Source organism: Acomys minous (assembly GCF_964271855.1).
Source record: "Acomys minous genome assembly, chromosome: 3".
In the NCBI taxonomy this organism is placed as follows: Eukaryota; Metazoa; Chordata; class Mammalia; order Rodentia; family Muridae; genus Acomys; species Acomys minous.
The window spans coordinates 37,449,152-37,468,729 of record NC_140485.1 but is presented as its reverse complement, the minus strand read 5'-3'; the positions used below and the strand labels follow the sequence as shown (position 1 = coordinate 37,468,729).

Here is a 19,578-nt window from a genome sequence, read left to right as displayed (position 1 = left end):
TTGATAACATCTTTTCTGGTTCACAATTTGTCCAGTAATGCTAATCTATATTATGTTATTAACTATTAAAATCATTATGTCTCCCCTCAAAATTATCACTCATTTGTCTTCTTTTTTTAGTAAGTAAGCCATCTCTTCACCAGTGACTTGAAATATTACTTTTATTTAATCCTAATTCTTCTATAGATTTCAAATATTTTACAAATTCTACTTTGTATTCCTCTCATCTGTTGGTCTATAGATATAAAGATGTCATTGCTTTTAAAAAACATGTATGAACTGTATGTATCAGAAGCTTGTTATTAGTTTTCTTCTACATAAGTTTCTGTGCATTGCAATTTTGTTTCAATTACTTCTAGTTAATTTTCTGGGATATTTTCCTTAAAATTATTAAAGTCACAAATATTATTGAGGTGTTTTTCTTTTCTCCTAAATATGATCCTTTGTCTTCCTATATATTATGTTTGTGAGCAATGACAAATAACTGAAGTTGAAATCATTATTTTATTATATTCTTTAGAAGGAACCATTCTTTGTTGTTAATTTTTCACCTTTAATTTAATTCAGTTATGTATCTAACTAACTAAAGGATTCTTGCCTTATGTGAAGAATTTAAATAAGCTTTTATGCTATTTTGTTATGAAAACATCAACTATTTGATCCTCTGACGTGTATATCAAAATTCAATTTTTTGTGGGGAGGAAAGATATATATATATATATATATATATATATCTTTATATATATATATATATATATATATATATATATAATATATATATATATATATATATAATATATATATATAATATATATATATATATAATATATAATATATAATATATATATATATAAATATATATATATATATATATATATATATATATATATATATAGAGAGAGAGAGAGAGAGAGAGAGAGAGAGAGAGAGAGACAGGAGTCATTTTTAGCTATGTTAGCTAGTTATGGTTTTTGTTCCTTCAAGGTGTAGAAGTCAAAAAGGACCACCAACTTCTATCAGCTTCAGGGTAACTTAGAACTGTCCTTCATTATAATTTCACAACTGTAATAAATTGCAAAATTGGTTGCTGGATGTCTGTATTTCAAAATAGACTGCAAGGATTATGATTTTTAACATGTATGCATGAATAAACAAATACACCGATAAATACATTTTTAGTTAATGAAAACTTTTGGATTAGGAAAGTCACTACTTTGTTGCTTCCAGTTGAGCCTAGAGAGACACTCCCCTCCACATACACATATGCATGCGCACACATTGGTATATGTGTGAAAAATTCCTCCACTCTTGCCCTCTATTTGTTACTACATTGTCAAGGAAAATTAATGAGGGTTGTAAAATGAACACTTAGCTTCTTCCAGAGAGCACTTGCCTAGATAAAGCGTTCAAGAATGAGAAAACAGGTCATGTAGTTCCCTGGGTTCTAGGGAATGTAAACATATGTGGATATCTGTGTTCACAAGAATCTGTGTTGCCTTCCTCTCTTGGATGATAAAGTTGACATATAACTTATTCTTTTTGGTTCATACCTTGTTTGTTTGTTTTTTCTTTCTGTAGCACAGTGGCTGCCAGCATCAATGCTTTAGCAACAGTGACCTTTGAGGATTTTGTCAAGAGCTGTTTTCCACATCTCTCTGACAAGCTGAGTACCTGGATCAGTAAAGGCTTATGTAGGTATAGCTGGTGAAACTATTCGACTCCATTTTATTAAAGTTACATGAGCCAAATATCAGAATCTTACATGTGCTGCTCAGGACTCATAAGTGGACATGACATAAATGCATATAAGCATGTAGATTCTCAAGCATCCAAAGTCCTCAGCGGGTACCAAGAAGAAATGAATAATTAGTTTACCTTGCTTTGGTCTTACTTTTCTTTTCAAGTATCTCTTGCTCTAATCTCTTCACATCAGTGTCTTTTTGATAATGCTGAATTGATCCTACCAGACATTTCACATAAGGCAATGCTCTGTTCAGTATGACTGGCCACTTCACCTAATAATTAACTCCTGAAACCAAAATCCAATGAACGTACTCTCAGGAAATGGGTGTTCCTTGTTTAACTCAGAGTTGTGTGCTATTTCCTTGGCTAGAGGTGTGTTCTTGTTTGTTCCCCAGTCATCCATGCTGGAATGTTCACTGGCTTGCTTCATGCAGATCTGTGCAGTCAACTACACCTGCTGTGAGTTCATGGGTGCAGAGGTCCTGTCACGTCCACATGACACAGTTTTGCTTTGGTTCTTCTCAACTTCTGGCTCTTATTTCTCCCTCCTCATGCAGATACTCCTGGAGCTTGAGGCAGAAAGGGTATGAGATAGATGATTGATGATTTATGGTTGTTTAGTGAGGGAGATTCAGTTTGTTAGAGATGTTGTCTCTAAACATGGCTAATCATGCACCAGTGGATGCCCCCATATACTACATGAGTATATTGGCAGCGTTAACTGGACTCTGAAAATTATTTTTAAAAAAATAATAAAGAATACTTGAAGTTGGGAGGCAGGTTTGGGGAGGACCCAGGAGTATCTGGAGGGAGAGAGTGGTGGTTTAATATAATGAAAGTATATGCATAAATAAAATTCTCATTGACTTTTTAATTATTAAAATTGGATATTATAATCACTGAAGCAAATACCACATTGAATTACATTTTCAAAAACTTTGGTGATTTTTTTTTACAATTTGATTTTTATTTTTGAGCTTATATGTGTATGTGTATGTCTGAGGAGGGCTTTGTACACTTGAGTAGAGTACGTATAGGGTGTCAGACACCTACAGTTACAGGCAGTTCTGAGCTACCTGATGTGGGTGCAGGAAACAGAACTCTAGTTCTCTATAAGAACAGTGCGTGTTCTTAGCTAATAGGCATTTAATTCTCTAGCCCTCAAATTTCTTGCTTTTAAGGACAAATAAGTTATATACCTTTTATGCACAATACAGAAAGTACAGGTAATTTAGAAAAATAATTTAGTTTGAAAGTAAAATTATACCTATATAATCCTGTCTCCGGTTGTTTTCATGCAGTGATCCACAGTGTGCATTGCTCTATGTGTGCTTTAAAAATGTAGGAGTTCAGTGGTTATACAATATTCAATTCAGTGTCCTATTTCATTTACGTTTCTTGATATATTTATAGTATACAGTCATTGTATATGGTAATGAGCTTATTAAAGACATTTTCTTTCAAATACCACGTATTTTGAATAATTTGACAGACAAATTTTTTCTCCAGTTCCACCCATTTCACAGGAAGAGAGAAATTTTCATTCTTCTTTATGTCTGACCACAGATCAAGGGTCCTCTGTGTCCCTTAGTTATTGATATTGTGGGAAACTTTTCCCTCTGCAGTTGTTTGCAAGCATGGGACTCCTAAAGTGGCATTCTCACCCTTGAGTCTTTATTTTCAAAGACATTTGGATTTCCATAACTTACAGCTTTTGATGGGTGGAGACATCTTTTAAGAGATTAATACTGTTTCATTTAAGTCGGCATATAAAATGTTAAATAGTATGATGAATTTTTAAATTTTAAATGTATTTTTAAAAGTTTACTTTACATCCCAATTGTAGTCCCCTCTCTCATCTCCTCCAGGTCCCACCCTCCCTCCCTCTTCCATTCTATTCCCTTCCTAAGAGAGGTAGAGACCTTCTCCACTACCAACCAGCCCCAGCCTATCAAGTCTCATAAGGACTGCCTGCATCTCTTCCCCTGTGGTATGATAAGGCACCCCACCAGGAGAAGTTATCAGAGTGCAAAGAATAAAGTTCATGGCTGGGAAAGCACCTGCTCCCCTTAATAAGGGTCCCATATGGAGACTGAGATGCCTATCAGGTACATCTGAGTGGGGAGCCTAGGTCCTCTCCATTCATGGTCCTGGTTTGCTGCATGAGTCTCTGCCATCCCTCGACCCAGAATCTAGATTTTTTTTTTATTCTGTTGGTCTTCTTGTGGAGCTCCTGTCAGTCTACAGATTGGGAAATGGTCTTCACCAATCCTACATCTGACAGAGGGCTAATATTCAATATATATAAAGAACTCAAGAAATTAAACACCAACAAACCAAATAAGCCAATTAAAAAATGGGGTACAGAGCTAAACAAAGAATTCTTAGCAGAAGAATATAAAATGGCTGAGAAGCACTTAAAGAATTGTCCTTAGCCATCAGTGAAATGGAAAACAAAACTACCATCTTACACCTATCATAATGGCTAAACTTTAAAAGCTCAAGTGATAGCACATCCTAGTGAGGATATGGGGAAGGGGGAACACTCTTCCATTTCTTGTGGAAGTGCAAACTTGTACAACCATTTTGGAACTCAATCTGGCACCTACTAAGAAAATTGGGAATAGTGCTACCTCAAGACACAGCTACACCACTCCTGGGAATATACCTGAAATATGCTCCACAACACAACAAGAACATTTGCTCAACTATGTTCATAGCAGCTTTATTTGTAATAGCCAGAAACTGGAAACAACCCAGATGTCTCTCAACTGAAAAATGGAAAAGGAAACTGTGGTACATTTACACAATGGAATTCAGCTACCCAAAACAAGGGCATCATGAAATTTGCAGCTAAATGGATGGAGCTAGAAAAGATCACCCTGAGTGAACTAACCCAGACCCAGAAGGACACACAAGGTATATACTCACTTACAAGCAGATATTAGCCATATGATACAGAATAATCATAGTACAATCCACAGACATAAAGAAGCTAAATAACAAGAAAGATCCTAGGAAAGATGCTTAATTCTCATTCAAAAGGGCAACTAGGATAGACAATGGAAGCTGTTGAAGAGAGGAAACAGGCCACAGTCTACCATAGGTGTCCTCTAAAAGGGATCAAGGTAGAAGCTGAGTCTCACAGCCAAACATTGGGAGAAGAACAGGGAGTCCTACGGAAGAGCAGGTATTGTGTGTGTGTGTGTGTGTGTGTGTGTCTGTGTGTGTGTGTAGGATAGATGAGTGGGTCTGTCCTGAGGTTTCTTTTTAATTATAGCTACTTTCTTGGCACTACCTCCTCTGCAACTTTAAATTGTCTCTTTCAAATATCTATTCTATTCTCCATATTTTTCTCTCCAGTCTTTCCTGTCCTTTTTCTTTTTAATGATATTGTGGATCATATGATTTTCTTATATGATTTTTTCCTATTCAATTACTTACCAGGCTATATCCTACTAAGATGCCAAGATCAGATTAGATATTAAATTCAGGGTGATATGGCCACAAACCATATAATATCTTCTAAAATTATATCAGTGTGAAATTGGTACAATTTTTTACTCATTTTTGTCCTTTTATTTCCCTGTGTAAAGTTAATGCATAGTCATTTACCCAACTCTTGTCTACTCAAAAAATTTAGATTGGATTTTATAGAACTGTGATTATTGTATATAATAGTTTAATTTTCCATTTTTTTATTCTTCTTATATTATATGTTTTTCCCTAATTTTTAACTTTTCTTTGTTCTTTTTTGTCATAGTTTTACCTCTGCCTTCTTCAAATAGTTCTCTCAATAGTAATGTGAACTAGCATCAATTAGAAATCTCTTCACAATAGTTATTTTACTATTGGACTTAATTTTTGTTCCTAATATTTAATTGTAAAAATAATGTAGTCACATACCAATACCATTTTATAAATATAGGATTCCCCATTTTCCTAAACTGTTTTACATATTCATCCAGTTCTTTGTCAATCCATTTATCCATCATACCATTTAGCTATTTAAAAGCAAATCATTTTCAAAATCATTTCATTTTCCATAATTATTTTAGCATTCATATTGTTAACTAGAATTTAATCTCCATTTCAAGGCTTTTAATATAAAATGGCCTATAGTGTAATGGAAAACTTTTAAGTACATACTTTTTTGATTTTGACAAATGCATTGTCCTAGCTAGGGTTACTGTTGCTGTGATGAAACACTATCACTGAAAGCAAATTGAGGAGGAAAGGATTGATTTGGTTTACTCTTTCATATAACAGTTCAGCATAAAAGGATGTAATGACAGGAACTCAAACAAGGCAGGAACCTGGATGCAGGACCTGACCCAGAACAATGGAGGGCTGCTGTTTACTGGCTTGCATGGTCTCTCACTCAGTCTGGTTTCTTCTACAACCCAAGACCACCTGCCCAGGCATGGCCCCACCCACAAGAGTCAGGACCCTCCCACATTAATTACTAATTAAGAAAATGCCCTACACACAAACTCTGGTGCCCCATATTTGACCACATTCACTGGATGGGGAGGCCTGGTGGCACTCAGAGGAAGAATAGCAGGCTACCAAGAAGAGACTTGATACCCTATGAGCATATACAGGGGGAAGAGGTCCCCCTCAGTCACAATCATAGGGGAGGGGAGTAGGGGGAAAACAGGAGGGAGGGAGGAATGGAAGAATACAAGGGATGAGATAACTATTGAGATGTAATATGAATGAATCAATAAAAGAGAAAAGAAAAAAGAAAAAATGCCCTGCAATTTGCCTATAGCCACATTTACATTTCCTCAATTTAGGCACTCTCCTCTCAGATGACTCTTTTGTCATGTTGAAATGAAATTAGCACATGCACTTACCTATGAAACCCAATTACTTCTAAGATATATCATCATGATCAATATTGTAGAATGTCTTCTCATTATCTGCTCTCACCTTCTTCTAGAGGAGACCACCAAGCATATTTTTTCACTATTGATTTTTATCTTTCTAGAATTTAATATAAATGGACTCACACAGTGACCCATACTTTGTAAAGTCTGTGTGTTCGGTACAGGATATATATATATATCCTGAGTGGCACCTGAAGTTCCTTGTGATGATGTGTAAACAAATCTTTATGTTTATGTAAGAACACATCAGTTGTTAGTTGTAATATTGCTAGAGCATTACTAAGAACCATAAAGATGGTATGAATAAAGCACCAAAGCGAAAAGCCAGAATAGCTTTTAGATTCTTCAGTCTGTGAGGCAGAATGTGTCAATGCTGATTCACCATATTAAAGGTGAAAATCTGTCCATATTTCAGAGCCTGGTAGCCTCTCCTTTAGCTTATTCATGGTGAGTGGCTGAATGAGAATTAGTGCCCACAGTATTATTTTGGATTTGTTTGGACCCTTTCCACCTTCATGTTGTTTCACATGGTAGGCTTCTGAAATGTTATTGAGAAATCTTTGGATTCTGGACTCTAGGTCATTTGCCCTGAGGGATGATTACTAAAATCCTGAGTAGAGGCTGTGCTGGCTGTGTATAAACAACATTCCTTCTACAGTTTTTCAGTAGGACTTGACCTGCGTACAGTGCTGGGTGCTCAGGGATGACCTTATAGAAATGTATCATCATATATTTTCTTTCTTTCAGGTCTCTTTTTTGGTATTGTGTGTACCTCCATGGCTGTGGTTGCATCCTTCATGGGGAGTGTTGTACAGGTAATGAAAGAAAAACAAGGACACTTGATTTTTACAGCAAATTTCCCTGTTATTCTTTGTAACGTTGTGCCTATTCCTCCAAGGGCCACTATTATTATTTATGGATAACAGATCCAATGAAGCATACATGAACATTTCAACAAAAATTTCTTTCTGAAGGTGTAACTGTAATAGGATGATATGTTATGGTCTCATTTTCTCAGTCCTTAGATCAGAAAATGTGTTCTCTGCTCTCTCTAATGTCTTATGATCCTTTGTTTTGTCTTTTTCACTATCATCAGTAGTAACTAAAAAAGACAAACAAGTTCATCATGTCCAATTTGGTGAAACTATGAGTCTTTAAAAATTTTTTGAGAAATAGATTTTTTTCATTTTTCAGCTCATTTATAGTTAAGGTGCACCAGGCTCCAGAGGAGGCAAGGATACCCCCAGTGACCGATGGAAAGAAACAGAATTAAGATCCTTGGAGTTATCTCTCCTCTGCCCTTGTCAGCTGAGTATATTGGCCTAACTGACTTGACAATTGTTATTTTATACTATAAAGCTTTGATTTTTTAAATATAATACATCTATATTCAGAATCTGATTTTACATATGGAAACCAACAGAAACATAAGTTGCAGGTGTGTAAAGGATAAGATTGGGTTTAAGTTCCTGTTGACAAAACCACATTATACTTATGGAATGCATTTGTGGGTTATGCTGGTGCCCACAGCTTTCAGGCCATAAGGGCACAATCAATTTTTTTTAAGTAATTGTTTTTATTTGGTGTGTTGTTCATTCAAGTTTGGTTTTCAAGTTCTGTGGTGCTGTTTTAGTGCAGGAATTTACAAAAATGTGTCCTGAAATTTTCAATCTGTGAAATGTTCCAAGGGAGACTATTTCCACAGTCAGGTCCCCTGTGGAGAATATCACATGTAAGGTGTTCCTTTAATATATGAGATCAAACATATATTAGTATTCTGAAGGCTGTGTGAAATCCATGGCAAGGAAAGTTGTTTCACTTGAAACAGGATGCTGGAGAATGCAGGGAGGGATCAGGTGAGAGCAGGAAGGCTTTTTCCCTAATGAAGGCCTTGCAGAGCTTCTGTGAGACACCTTTGATTTGTAGCTCTTCATCCTCCTAATCTATTGACTGTTTCTTATGTCCCACGTTCTGCCATTTCCTAGTGTCAAGTCTGAATAACTAAAGATGTAAAATTTCAGCTGGATTTCTTTCAGAAAAGGAAGATGTTAAAATGAGTAAAGTGATGTCAAGATTCATTATGATTAAAATTTGAAAACCTTTTAAGATCTTGAGAATTAATATACTGACAGAAATCTTTCCATATAATATGCTGTTGCACACAGCACTACCGGAATCCTGCTAGTGGATAGAATAATTTTAATAATTTTTTTAATCTTAACTAAAGCAGGTCTTCTCTAGATTTTCAGCATTCTACCATACAGAAGCAATGACACAGAAAACAAAGCTCCCTAGCAGCGAACAGTAGTGATAAATACAGTGAGAGCAATGGGCATTTCAGGGCAACCCATAATATGTGGAATAGTATTCAGACATTTTTCTGAGTTTTCTTTTGGAGTTCACATTAAATCTTGGCCAGATAAAAGTTTAGAAAGTAAGTATGATGAGATGTCCTTCTAATGTTTTCAGCAAGGTAAATGCCAAGGCTTACAAGCAGCTCCAGCCCTACAGTACAAAGTCCTGTATATTATTCTCTACTTGTAGGAGACATTCAGAAATATCTGGACATTGAAGTAGACACTAAGTTAAGTTAGCTTGAAGTTTGCTTCCAATTAAAGACACTGAATGACAACAAAAACAAGTTAAAAATGGAACTCTATTGCCTTTGCAGACTACAGAGGCACACAAAGAACATGTGAATATACGTGGTTAAAATAGAAATTCTTGGATTGATTTTCTGGTGATTTTTGCTTTGAGGAATAAGTTTGTCTGCTCTATCTCAGCCCCTTACTTTCAAAGGGAGATAAATGCCTTTAGATTTTATTGACTCTTCTCATGGTAGCTGCCTATCTCCAAAATTCACCTACCACAACAATGATGAATCAATCCTACTACCAGCAAAAGAAATGCCACAAATACTAAATGACTAAATGAGAAATGAAATGCGTCCCTGTCTTACAAAAGATGTAATAGGAATTGAATTCTTGTAAAATGAATATGCAGAAGAAACCATAATAGTACATTGCAGATCATATTTCAGGTCAAACAATTTACATTATGGCTGGAATAAATGGGATTTTTTTTGTCTTTTATAGTTTTAAATAGCAAGAAGAAAGTGAAAGTTGACTGAATATAAGTTAATGACAGGATTTCAAATCTTAGTGATATGTGGCAGGTTATAGTGAGAATTCAGATACAGACTCTGCCAAAGCCATTTTTGTTCCCAAAATAAGTAAGGCATTGTGGTGATCTGCGCTCTTAATATTTCATCTACCATCTAGCTATCTGTCATATATCATCATTTTATTCATTTTTAGTGTTTTGATGCAAGGTTTCTCTGTGTAGCCCTGGCTGCCCTGAAACCAGCTCTGGAGACCAGTCTGGCCTCAAACCCACAACCTGGTCTCCAAAGAGAGTTTCAGGACAAACATGGCTGTTACACAGAGAAACCTCGCCTTGAAAACACACACACACACACACACACACACACACACACACACACACTCATATACACACACTCACACATACACACACACACAAACACACAGCTCTGGATAGATATTAAAACCTGCAGAGTGTTTTTGGTAAAGAAAATGTAAATTTTAAAAGACTGATTCAAGTAAAAAATAATGTAGAAATTTAAAGCCCTACAAATCCAGATCTATATGTGATCCTTGCCCACTCTCTAAATGAAAGTAGACTTGAATGTCTTTCTTTTAGCATGAAGTTTTTTTTTCCTACAAATTTTGGTTCCTGTTACTGAACTGGGTAAATGTGAGGATTAAATGAGTCATTGACTAGATTATACAGGTGGACTCTTGACTTCCTGACACATGAGTGGCACATGATGAACTGTTCCAAGATCTTGGGAGCATTGTAAAGCTTGGACCTTGATATAAAAACCCCAAGATAATATTACAGACGTAGAAAGTGCTGTGTAATTAAAGCAGTTTCATGTGTGTTGTGTGTGCATATGCCCATGTACACACTCATTTGCACAATTCAGTGCATTTCTATTTTCCAGATCTTGGAAGGTCTTAGACACTCTTCATGCTGACAGAAGATTTTATCAGTCTTGCCAAATTGCTATTTTTCTCTTATGTTACCCTTAAGCTTCCACAGACATAGTTATAGAGACTCCGAAAAATATACTTTTACTTAGGTTTATAAATTCCAAGGAAGTTTATTAGGGTTAGTCATTTAAATGGTGAGAGATATTGAAATGCTTCACTCAAAATTTCTTAATATCCAAAAGAGATATTAAGACAATATCCATAAACACAAAGAGAAATAGAAGGAAGGAGTTGTGGAGTATCCGGTGGCCTCCTCACAGTTTTCTAGGTAAAGTTTTCAGTGTCTCAGAAGTGGTATGGGTGGAGTGGCAGTGGCTGGGTTCCAGATAACTATCATTGAAATGACAAAAAAAATATCAAACCAAATTAAAGCAGCAGACCAGCCATGTAGAATATGAAAAACAGTTATAGATGTATTGACTTAGCAAGTTACTTAACAAACAAAACCATCTTCTGTGGTGCTGGAAATTAGACCAGGGCCTTGTGCATTCTAGGCAATTGAAAAGCTGCCATTTGCCATTATAACAAAGTAAAATAGCTCCAACAATGTCAAGTTAACTAAATTGGCTATTTTCTAAACATATACATACACATACACACATTCATGTACATAAGCATAAGCATAACCTGTATGTGAGTATGTGTGTGTTTTAATGGTATGAATGTGCTTGTATGTATTTCTTTTTTATACAGTGCTTGGCAATGAACTTATAATTTATTTGAAGAAAACACATCATTAATGAGTGTGGCTCAAGTTTATCCAAGATTCAAGAAAGGAGTGGTAGAGTCAAGCTCAGGGGATGTTAAAGGTCCTGAGATATTTGGGCTGATCTTATTGCTTTATCCTACAGGCCGCCCTCAGCATCCTTGGCATGTGTGGGGGACCAATGCTAGGTTTATTCACTTTGGGAATCGTGTTTCCTTTTGTAAACTGGAAGGTAAGGATTCTATACAACTCTCCATAAGCTCATTTCAAATAAGGCTCTTCTTATTTTCTATATACTCTTCTTCTTGTGAAGGCTGTTTGGTTTTTGCCAAAAATAAATAAATAAACTAACTAACAAACAACCCCCCTAAGTTTGTGCTATTTATATTTCTTTCTTTTTTCTTGATCACTCCTTTACTAGAAATTGTAAAATAATGCTAATCTCACCCATTATTCCACCAGCATTTTTTATCTTGAATTATTCTTACTTATTTTTTTTCAATAGAAAAACCAAGATTATCCAACTTTTTATTTATTTATTTATTTTAAAATTTTTATTAATTTATTCTTGTTACATCTCAATGGTTATTCCATCCCTTGTATCCTCCCATTCTTCCCTCCCTCCCATTTTCCCCTTATTCCTCTCCCCTATGACTGTTCCTGAGGGGGACTACCTCCCCTCTATATGCTCATAGGGTATCAAGATCTAGCCAATGGACAGAACATTCTCCACAGTTGAGTGGAGAGTCGGGTATGACTTTCCCATGAACTCTGTTGCCTCATATTTTACCATGTCCCCTGGAGGGGGAGACCTGGTAGCACTCAGAGGAAGGATAGAAGGTTACCAAGAAGAGACTTGATACCCTATTCTTACTTATTTTTATTTTTGGTTTTTATTTTATTTTTAAAAATTTGTTCACTTTATACCCTGGTTGTAACCCCCTCCCTCACCACCTACCAATCCTACCCTTCTTCCCTCTTCCTCCCCTAGTGTTTCTGTTTTACAAACATACACATATACTTAGGTATAGAACTGAACAGGATCTGGCCTCTCCTGTATCAGACTATACTAAGACCCATTTAGAAGCAAAAGGCAAATTAGGGAAAAGGTGACCTTGAACTATCGTATGACAAATGACTAATACATAGCAAAAACAAACCAGAGACATTCTTACATCTGGCTCTTCCTTTGCTCATAGCAAATCTTCAAATAAATGGAGGTAGAGTGTGTCAGGTAAAGATCAGAAGAAAACTTTTTAAGAGAAGTAACATAGCAACTACTGAAACCATTTATATATATATATATAATACAATTTTTCAATCTAGTTAAACATTCACTTTTATTATCCTCTGCACATTTACATACACAGTTGTAGAGACTCCAGAAAGCCTGTCTCTACTTATGTGTAAATGTTGGCTTAGTACAAACATAGCTGGTTAATCTTTGGGAGTATAATCTTGGCAATCTAAGAATGTTTGGGCACTTGGTTAACTCAAAATAATTATGTTTCGCAACACATTAATATCAATGTCAACATTCATCAATAAGCTCTGGAGGGAACACACCCAGCCTCTTGAATTTGGTATTGCCCATGACGGTTTTGTGGTACAATGGCCAGGAAGAATAGCAGTGACACATACTTCATAGATCACAAAACCTAAAATTATGCAGCTCACTATCTACAGAAGTTTTCAGACCTCTTGTGTGGGTCAAAGCACAAGTGTTCATTTGCACACCTTGGTTTAATTTCAGGAAAAGTAAGGGAGAAATGATTGTGAGCCCAGCCAAAGGACTCCTTTTGTGCCTAACAGGAACTTAAACAAATGGTTTCCTCCATGAAATTCTCAGTTATATAATGGCAAACTGAAGCACTTAATGTAGTTTTTCCAGCTGTCCTAGTCTTTGCTAGACTTGTTCTGCTTTCTAACAGAATAAATTATTCATCATTTTTAACTGTTTATTAAGAAACATAACCTTTAACCAGCAGGGAAAATAAAAATACACTTACTCAAGTTTAGAATCAATCAATTTATCAAGCAAACAAACCCCAAAACTTGAGCATCAGAACTTGTGATACAAAATAGCAGCCAGACTTTCTGTATAGTATCTGTTAATAAAAATTGACCAAATTGTCTAAAGTTTCTCATAGTTTCTGAAACTTTTCTATTGATCATAGGTTTCAACACGAACAAGAGGAACAAATAAGAGGCAGAAAAACTTTACTCAATAAACAACTTACTCTTACTTAAAATAACTTCATTAGTCTGGGAGGGCAGGGTTAAGATCCAGTGGTAGAGAACTGCCTTGACATGCATAAGACCATAGAAGCCATACCAAGAACTGAAAATAAAGAAGTGAATGAATAAGTAAGTAAATCTGCTTTTTGAGAGTTGGCATGGAGGCAGTTTGATTTGTTCTCAGTTTATGTGGTCAAGATTTAAGTTGGACAGCAAGTTTCCCCACTGCACATATCAGTATTCATAGGAGGAAAAGCTTTAACACCTCATATCAATATTCTTGCAAGAAAAATATTTGTCTAATATCTTATTATCTTCTATTTTTCTCCATCAAGGGAGCACTAGGAGGCCTCCTTACTGGAATCGTGTTGTCATTTTGGGTTGGCATCGGAGCTTTCATTTACCCTGCACCAGCCTATAAGACATTACCTTTACCTCTATCAACAGACCAGTGTGTCCAACCAAATATAACAGCAACAATAGCAACAACAACAGTAGCTCCACAGGTTTCCAGCAGGTATATTGACTTTCAAAATTGTACTAAGTTCCAAAGTAGGCCAGCAAATCCGAAGAGCGATGTCTCTCAAAGGCAATTTGATGAGCTAGTTCTTACTTCCCTGGAACCGCTTAGCAATGGAGAGTACTGTGCAAGACTACACAGATTTATGCAGATGGCTATTCTGCTGTACTCAGGTACACAGGAGTATAATAATTTTATTGTAAGGTTGAAGAAGAGACAGAGGGTGATGATCCTACTGTAAGGTATCTGAAAGCTGCGCTCTTTCTGGGTAGTCTATAATCCTTTTCTCTAATCCCATGAAATCACTAAAAAGTCCCTTTGGAGGTTTTCTGTCAGTTCATACACATGGACAAGCATCTGTTGCATTTCCTTCCAGTAAAAGACATGATCCTCATTGGAAAAAATCTCTCTCTCTCTCTCTCTCTCTCTAAATATCTAAATATCTAAATTTCTCTCTCTAAGTTTCTCTCTAAATGTCCCTTTTTATGTATGTATATACATATATATATATATACATATTATGTCCATTTATCTATATTTATAAATCAGGGATTATCTAGATTGTGTATAATTAAAATCAAAACTAGTTCATGATTATTTTTTTATTAAAGAATCAAATTGCAGAACATTAAACTTTAGGATTTTAAGAGATATCAGAACCTAAATGAACAGTGACTGTAGCCTGAGTGACAGGTTGCTATTTCTGAGTGATGAATGGAGTGGATGACTTGTGCTGTGTTTCCGTGCAGACCTGTCCTAGCTGACACCTGGTACTCAGTCTCCTACCTCTACTTTAGTGCTGTGGGATGCCTGGCATGCATGGCTGCTGGAATAATCATCAGCCTCCTCACAGGTGAGGTATCTGAGTTCCTCTAGATGAAGATTATTTCACGCCACTATAGACTCCCTGGCAACCTCATGGATTTGCTTCTGAGGCTGCCACAAAATATTCTCTTCACAAAGAAATACACCTACTGTCTTTAGGCTGATCTCCTCTCTCTCTCTCTCTCTCTCTCTCTCTCTCTCTCTCTCTCTCTCTCTCTCTCCCTCACTAAGAATAATGCTGTACAACCATCTTTAAGATCACAGACAGTTACTTTCTTACTGCATTTTCTATTAATTAATATAAAGTTCTTTATCAACAATAAAGGTGTCAAGGGTGCCTAGTCTGTAGAAGGCATTGACTGACATATATCAGTTTAATGAGAAACACATTTTGACAGACTGATTTAATACTGAGGAGCATGTTACTTGAACTTGAAAATATTGTACAGGCACAATATATTAGATATACCATCCGGTCATACCACACAGCTCCCTCCAGGAACCACTAGATGGATTGGCTCTCTCACTCGCTAGCACTTTGTGGGATGCGGTATTTACACTAGTCTTCCTGGACATAAAGTTTGCAAGATTCTGGGAGGATGACCTCATCAACCTTTATATGTCTGACTTGGTCCTCAGAACGACTTAAAGGGGCAGAGCGCTAAACAGATATGTTTTGAGGGTCAGAAATGAAGAGTGAGGGAAGGAAAGATTGGCAGGAAGAATCCTAGAGGACTGTCTAAGGTGTTGATGCAGTAATCGAAGAAAAGGAAACAATGAGAATGATCTTTTTAATTTTATAAATATTAACCTAGATGGTCCAGTAAATAAGTGATTTAGATAAAAATTAAAAAGAAATTTACTTCCTATTATTTCTTCAGGTGGCTCGTTAATGTTACAGCCCTGAACTTCCTTTTTTTTTTTTTAATATGAAAAAAAAGTGTGTATTTAGAATTAGCCAGCTGGACTCAGTTGAGATGATCCCAATCTTGTTGGCAACATCCAGAGCATCATAATCAGGAGCCAGTCGAACATATGCCTTCTTCCCTCCATCAGGCTTTATCAGGGTATTGACTTGGGCCACATCAACGTCATAGAGTTTCTTCACGGCCTGTTTGATCTGGTGCTTGTTAGCCTTGACATCCACAGTGAACACGAGTGTGTCGTTGTCTTCTATTTTCTTCGTGGCTGACTTGGTGGTCAGGGGAAATTTGATGACCGCATAGTGGTCAAGCTTGTTCCTCCTGGGTGCGCTCTTTTGAGGGTATTTGGGCTGCCTGCGGAACGGCAGGGTATTGGGCCGCTGGAAGGTGGGTAACGTGCAGATCTTCTTCTTCTTGTGGCTGTGGACGCCTTTCAGCACTGCCTTCTTGGCTTTCAAGGCCTTTGTTTTGGCTTCAGCTTTGGGAGGGGCAAGAGCTTCCTTCTTCGCTTTCGGCGCCATCTTAGAGACCCTGAACTTTCTTGAGATGACAGTTTGTGAATTTATAACTGCTAGGTCTCACCTCTTCCAGTGGTCATCCACATTTTATGGGTTCACCTCTTAGGTTTGTTTTCAAGCTGGTAAAAACTAACTTGCTCTTCAGGTTGATAATGGCTGTACTGAAATAGAAGGCCTGGAGGGCTGAAGCCATTTAATCCATCTCCCTTTTCTTAACAGGCAAGCAAAGAGGCAAAGACATTGACCCACTTTTAATAAGACCAGTTTGCAATTTATTTTGCTTTTGGTCTAAGAAATACAAAACTCTGTGCTGGTGTGGAGTTCAGCACGACCAGGAAACAGAGCAGGTGAGTGGATGCATAAGCTTCTTAAAACATGCTGGTTTCCACATCACTCCTTTACCCCATTCCCTTACCTCTGTCAGAGAAGTAGTTCTGGGGAAGAACCGAGGCGTGTGTCAGGCGAACTAGAAAGAGTGGAGGGAGGGGAAACTGCCACCAGGGTGTAATGTATGAAAGAAAAATATTAAAAAAAAAAAAGATGTCAAACAACAAACAATTAGGTGTTGGTTTACTAAGTTTTCAACCTTCAGTTGAGTCCATAACCTTTTTAGCCTTCCTAATGCTGGGACCCTTTAATGCAGTTAGTTCCACTTGATGTGGTGACCCTGACCCCAAAATTATTTTCATTGCTACTTCATAACTGTAATGTTGCTAATGTCAGTGTTTCCCACTGGTCTTAGGCAACACCTGTAAAAGGGCTATCAACCCACAGATTGATAACCAGGGGGAGAAAGGCACACCCATACCACTGGGGTGGGGTACTGTTTTGTCTCTGGGAGTACCCTTTTGTCTCTCTGAAACAACTGCCGTGGAAAGGGCTGTAAGGATGGAAAACAGTAAATGCCAGAGCTTGAAAGAATCTAGATTTTGACTTCAGTCTCCCAAATGATGGTCGTGTGTGTGTGTGTGTGTGTGTGTGTGTGTGTGTGTGTGTGTGTGTGTGTTGATGGGCAAACATACTTCCTGGATGGATTGGTGACACTGTGAGTGATCAGTTTCCAAAGTCTCTTTTAGCCCCTGAGAAGGAAAAAAATATAAATATAAGTTTAAGAAGCAGAACAAAATATGAGACAGTCAAATATAATATGTATGTGAGTTGATGATTTTGAATTGGAAAGCCTTGGTTTTAAGTGTCATTTTCCTTTTACTTAGCTTTTGTTATTTAAAAACTTAAGATGATTATACAGAATGACACAGACACAACTTCCTAACTCTCTAGGGTAGTTTTTAACCTTAGTTATTCATGCCTATTATCTCTTAACAAAATTTCTGATGCAAAGCCTTATAGGAGGAGTTGTAAGTTTGTGTTGTTGTTTGTTGTACTTTGGTTTGGTTTTGGCTCACAGGTTCAGATGATTCATCCATGATTGCTTAATTCCATGCACTTGGACAGATTAGGAGATTGGAGGGAGCACGGGAAGGAGGCTGTTCAGTTCCTGGTGGGGGAGGAAACAGAAGGACAAGGAATGCATGCATGAGTCAGAGCAAGATATGGCACCAAGGGAAAGCCACGAGTAACCTCTTTCTTCTCACTTCCTAAACACCACAATGTCCCCTGTATCATCAGCCAAAGTAAAACTGTGAGAAATGCTTCATCTTCAAACCATTACAAGTGTAAAAAGAGGAGCGTTAACAGTCAAAGAAGCAGCAAAATATGCCTCGCTGACTTAGACTCTTTACCCCTAAGAAGTACATTTATGTCAGACAAATTGGAAACTTTTTAACAGTTGTATTCTCATCAGTCCAGACCCACAATGAGTAGCCTGAGCTCTAAATTGCACTGAGGGAGCAAGCTGAGGAGTAATAGGTAATAAGAAACCATTTCTGGAGGGAGTCAGGGTATGCTTTGTATGCTTGGAGCTCCAGTGCAAGGGTTGTGAGAGATGTGGACAGGAAGTGGGAATGAATGAAAAGCTGTGTTGGTCACCCTTTGTAAAAGCGCAGTAGTTACATGATATCCCCTGAGCTGGTTTTAAATACATCAAGACTGTCTTTTAACATCTGTCTTTGCACATTCCTCAGGACGACCCTGACGGTGGTGGTGCCTGGAAACAAGGGGTTGAATCTGCCCTACAGAATGGACTCAAGCAAGAAAGCATGGCCCAGATTCCAGGCTACAACCCCAAGGACAAAAGCTACAGTAACAGCGCACAGGAGAAGACTACTCATTTCTAGGACAATACATGCAACCAATAATATACTCACACACGTGTCACTTCTTCTTGTTGTAGCCTTGAGTACAAATCCTTCTCAGAAAGGAGGTCCAATACCTATTTATACTTATTTATAGAAACGATGTGACTGTTTCTCGGGATATCCTTTGGGAATCACCGAATTCAGATGAGAAAAAAATCAAGTGAGGCCAGAAGTGTTTGATGCTACATGACCTAACAGGACTGAGTTTTACAGCTTTAAAGTTTTACCCATCAAAGTATCATGGTGAGGTAAAGACCGAACATAAAGGGGAACCTGCATACTCATTGCTTCTCTGAAAAGGCTGATAAATGGGAACGGCATCATCTCCAACTTCATGTCTCACATGTATGTAGACATGTAGGCACAGCTATACCTTCTTTGTGGCCACAGCTAGACCACTTAACTTCTATTAGTACCCTCCCGCTGCCTCTGTTACGTGTTCCTTTAGTTATTACTGGTGCTAGAGCTATGATGACCAAACAAGGATAACTGTAGTAAGTACATGAGGAGAAAAGTCAGTCTTGACAGTGGGAACAGTCACATATAAAAACACTATTCACTTTGTGCTGTTGAAGCAGTGCTTCTTCTTCAGTTCAGTCCCTTTAAAATGATAAATTTGGAGGTGGAAAGATGGCTTAGGATTTAGGAGAACTTGTTGCTCTTCCACAAGGCCTGTGCTGAATTCCCAGCAACCAAGTTGAGTAGATTAAGTTGCCTATAAGTCCAGATCTCAAGGGAATCTGATGTCTTTTTGTGTCCTCCATTGGCAGTCACACTCACGTGCATATATCCACACACCAATAAACACACACACACACACACACACACACACACACACATACACAGTGTGTGTATCTCTGTATCTGTGTGTGTGTGTGTGTG

General features: G+C 37.3%; 1 protein-coding gene and 1 pseudogene across 2 annotated transcripts in view; one reads left to right on the top strand and one right to left on the bottom strand.

Annotated features, from left to right (window-relative positions):
* The window catches only part of SLC5A12 (solute carrier family 5 member 12), a 35,738-nt gene extending 16,932 nt beyond the window's left edge, over nt 1–18,806 (top strand). Inside the window, exons 9-15 of the mRNA XM_084774732.1 lie at nt 1,579–1,691; nt 7,383–7,450; nt 11,560–11,646; nt 13,988–14,169; nt 14,922–15,025; nt 16,658–16,785; nt 18,523–18,806. Of these exons, the coding sequence (XP_084630858.1) occupies nt 1,579–1,691; nt 7,383–7,450; nt 11,560–11,646; nt 13,988–14,169; nt 14,922–15,025; nt 16,658–16,785; nt 18,523–18,675 (835 nt within the window). The 3' untranslated portion in view covers nt 18,676–18,806. The remainder of the gene's footprint in view (nt 1–1,578; nt 1,692–7,382; nt 7,451–11,559; nt 11,647–13,987; nt 14,170–14,921; nt 15,026–16,657; nt 16,786–18,522) is intronic.
* LOC311593450 (large ribosomal subunit protein uL23-like) lies at nt 15,937–16,647 on the bottom strand (annotated as a pseudogene). The gene has a single exon. The product of its transcript is annotated as a large ribosomal subunit protein uL23-like (transcript).
* Nucleotides 18,807–19,578: the final 772 nt, after the last annotated feature.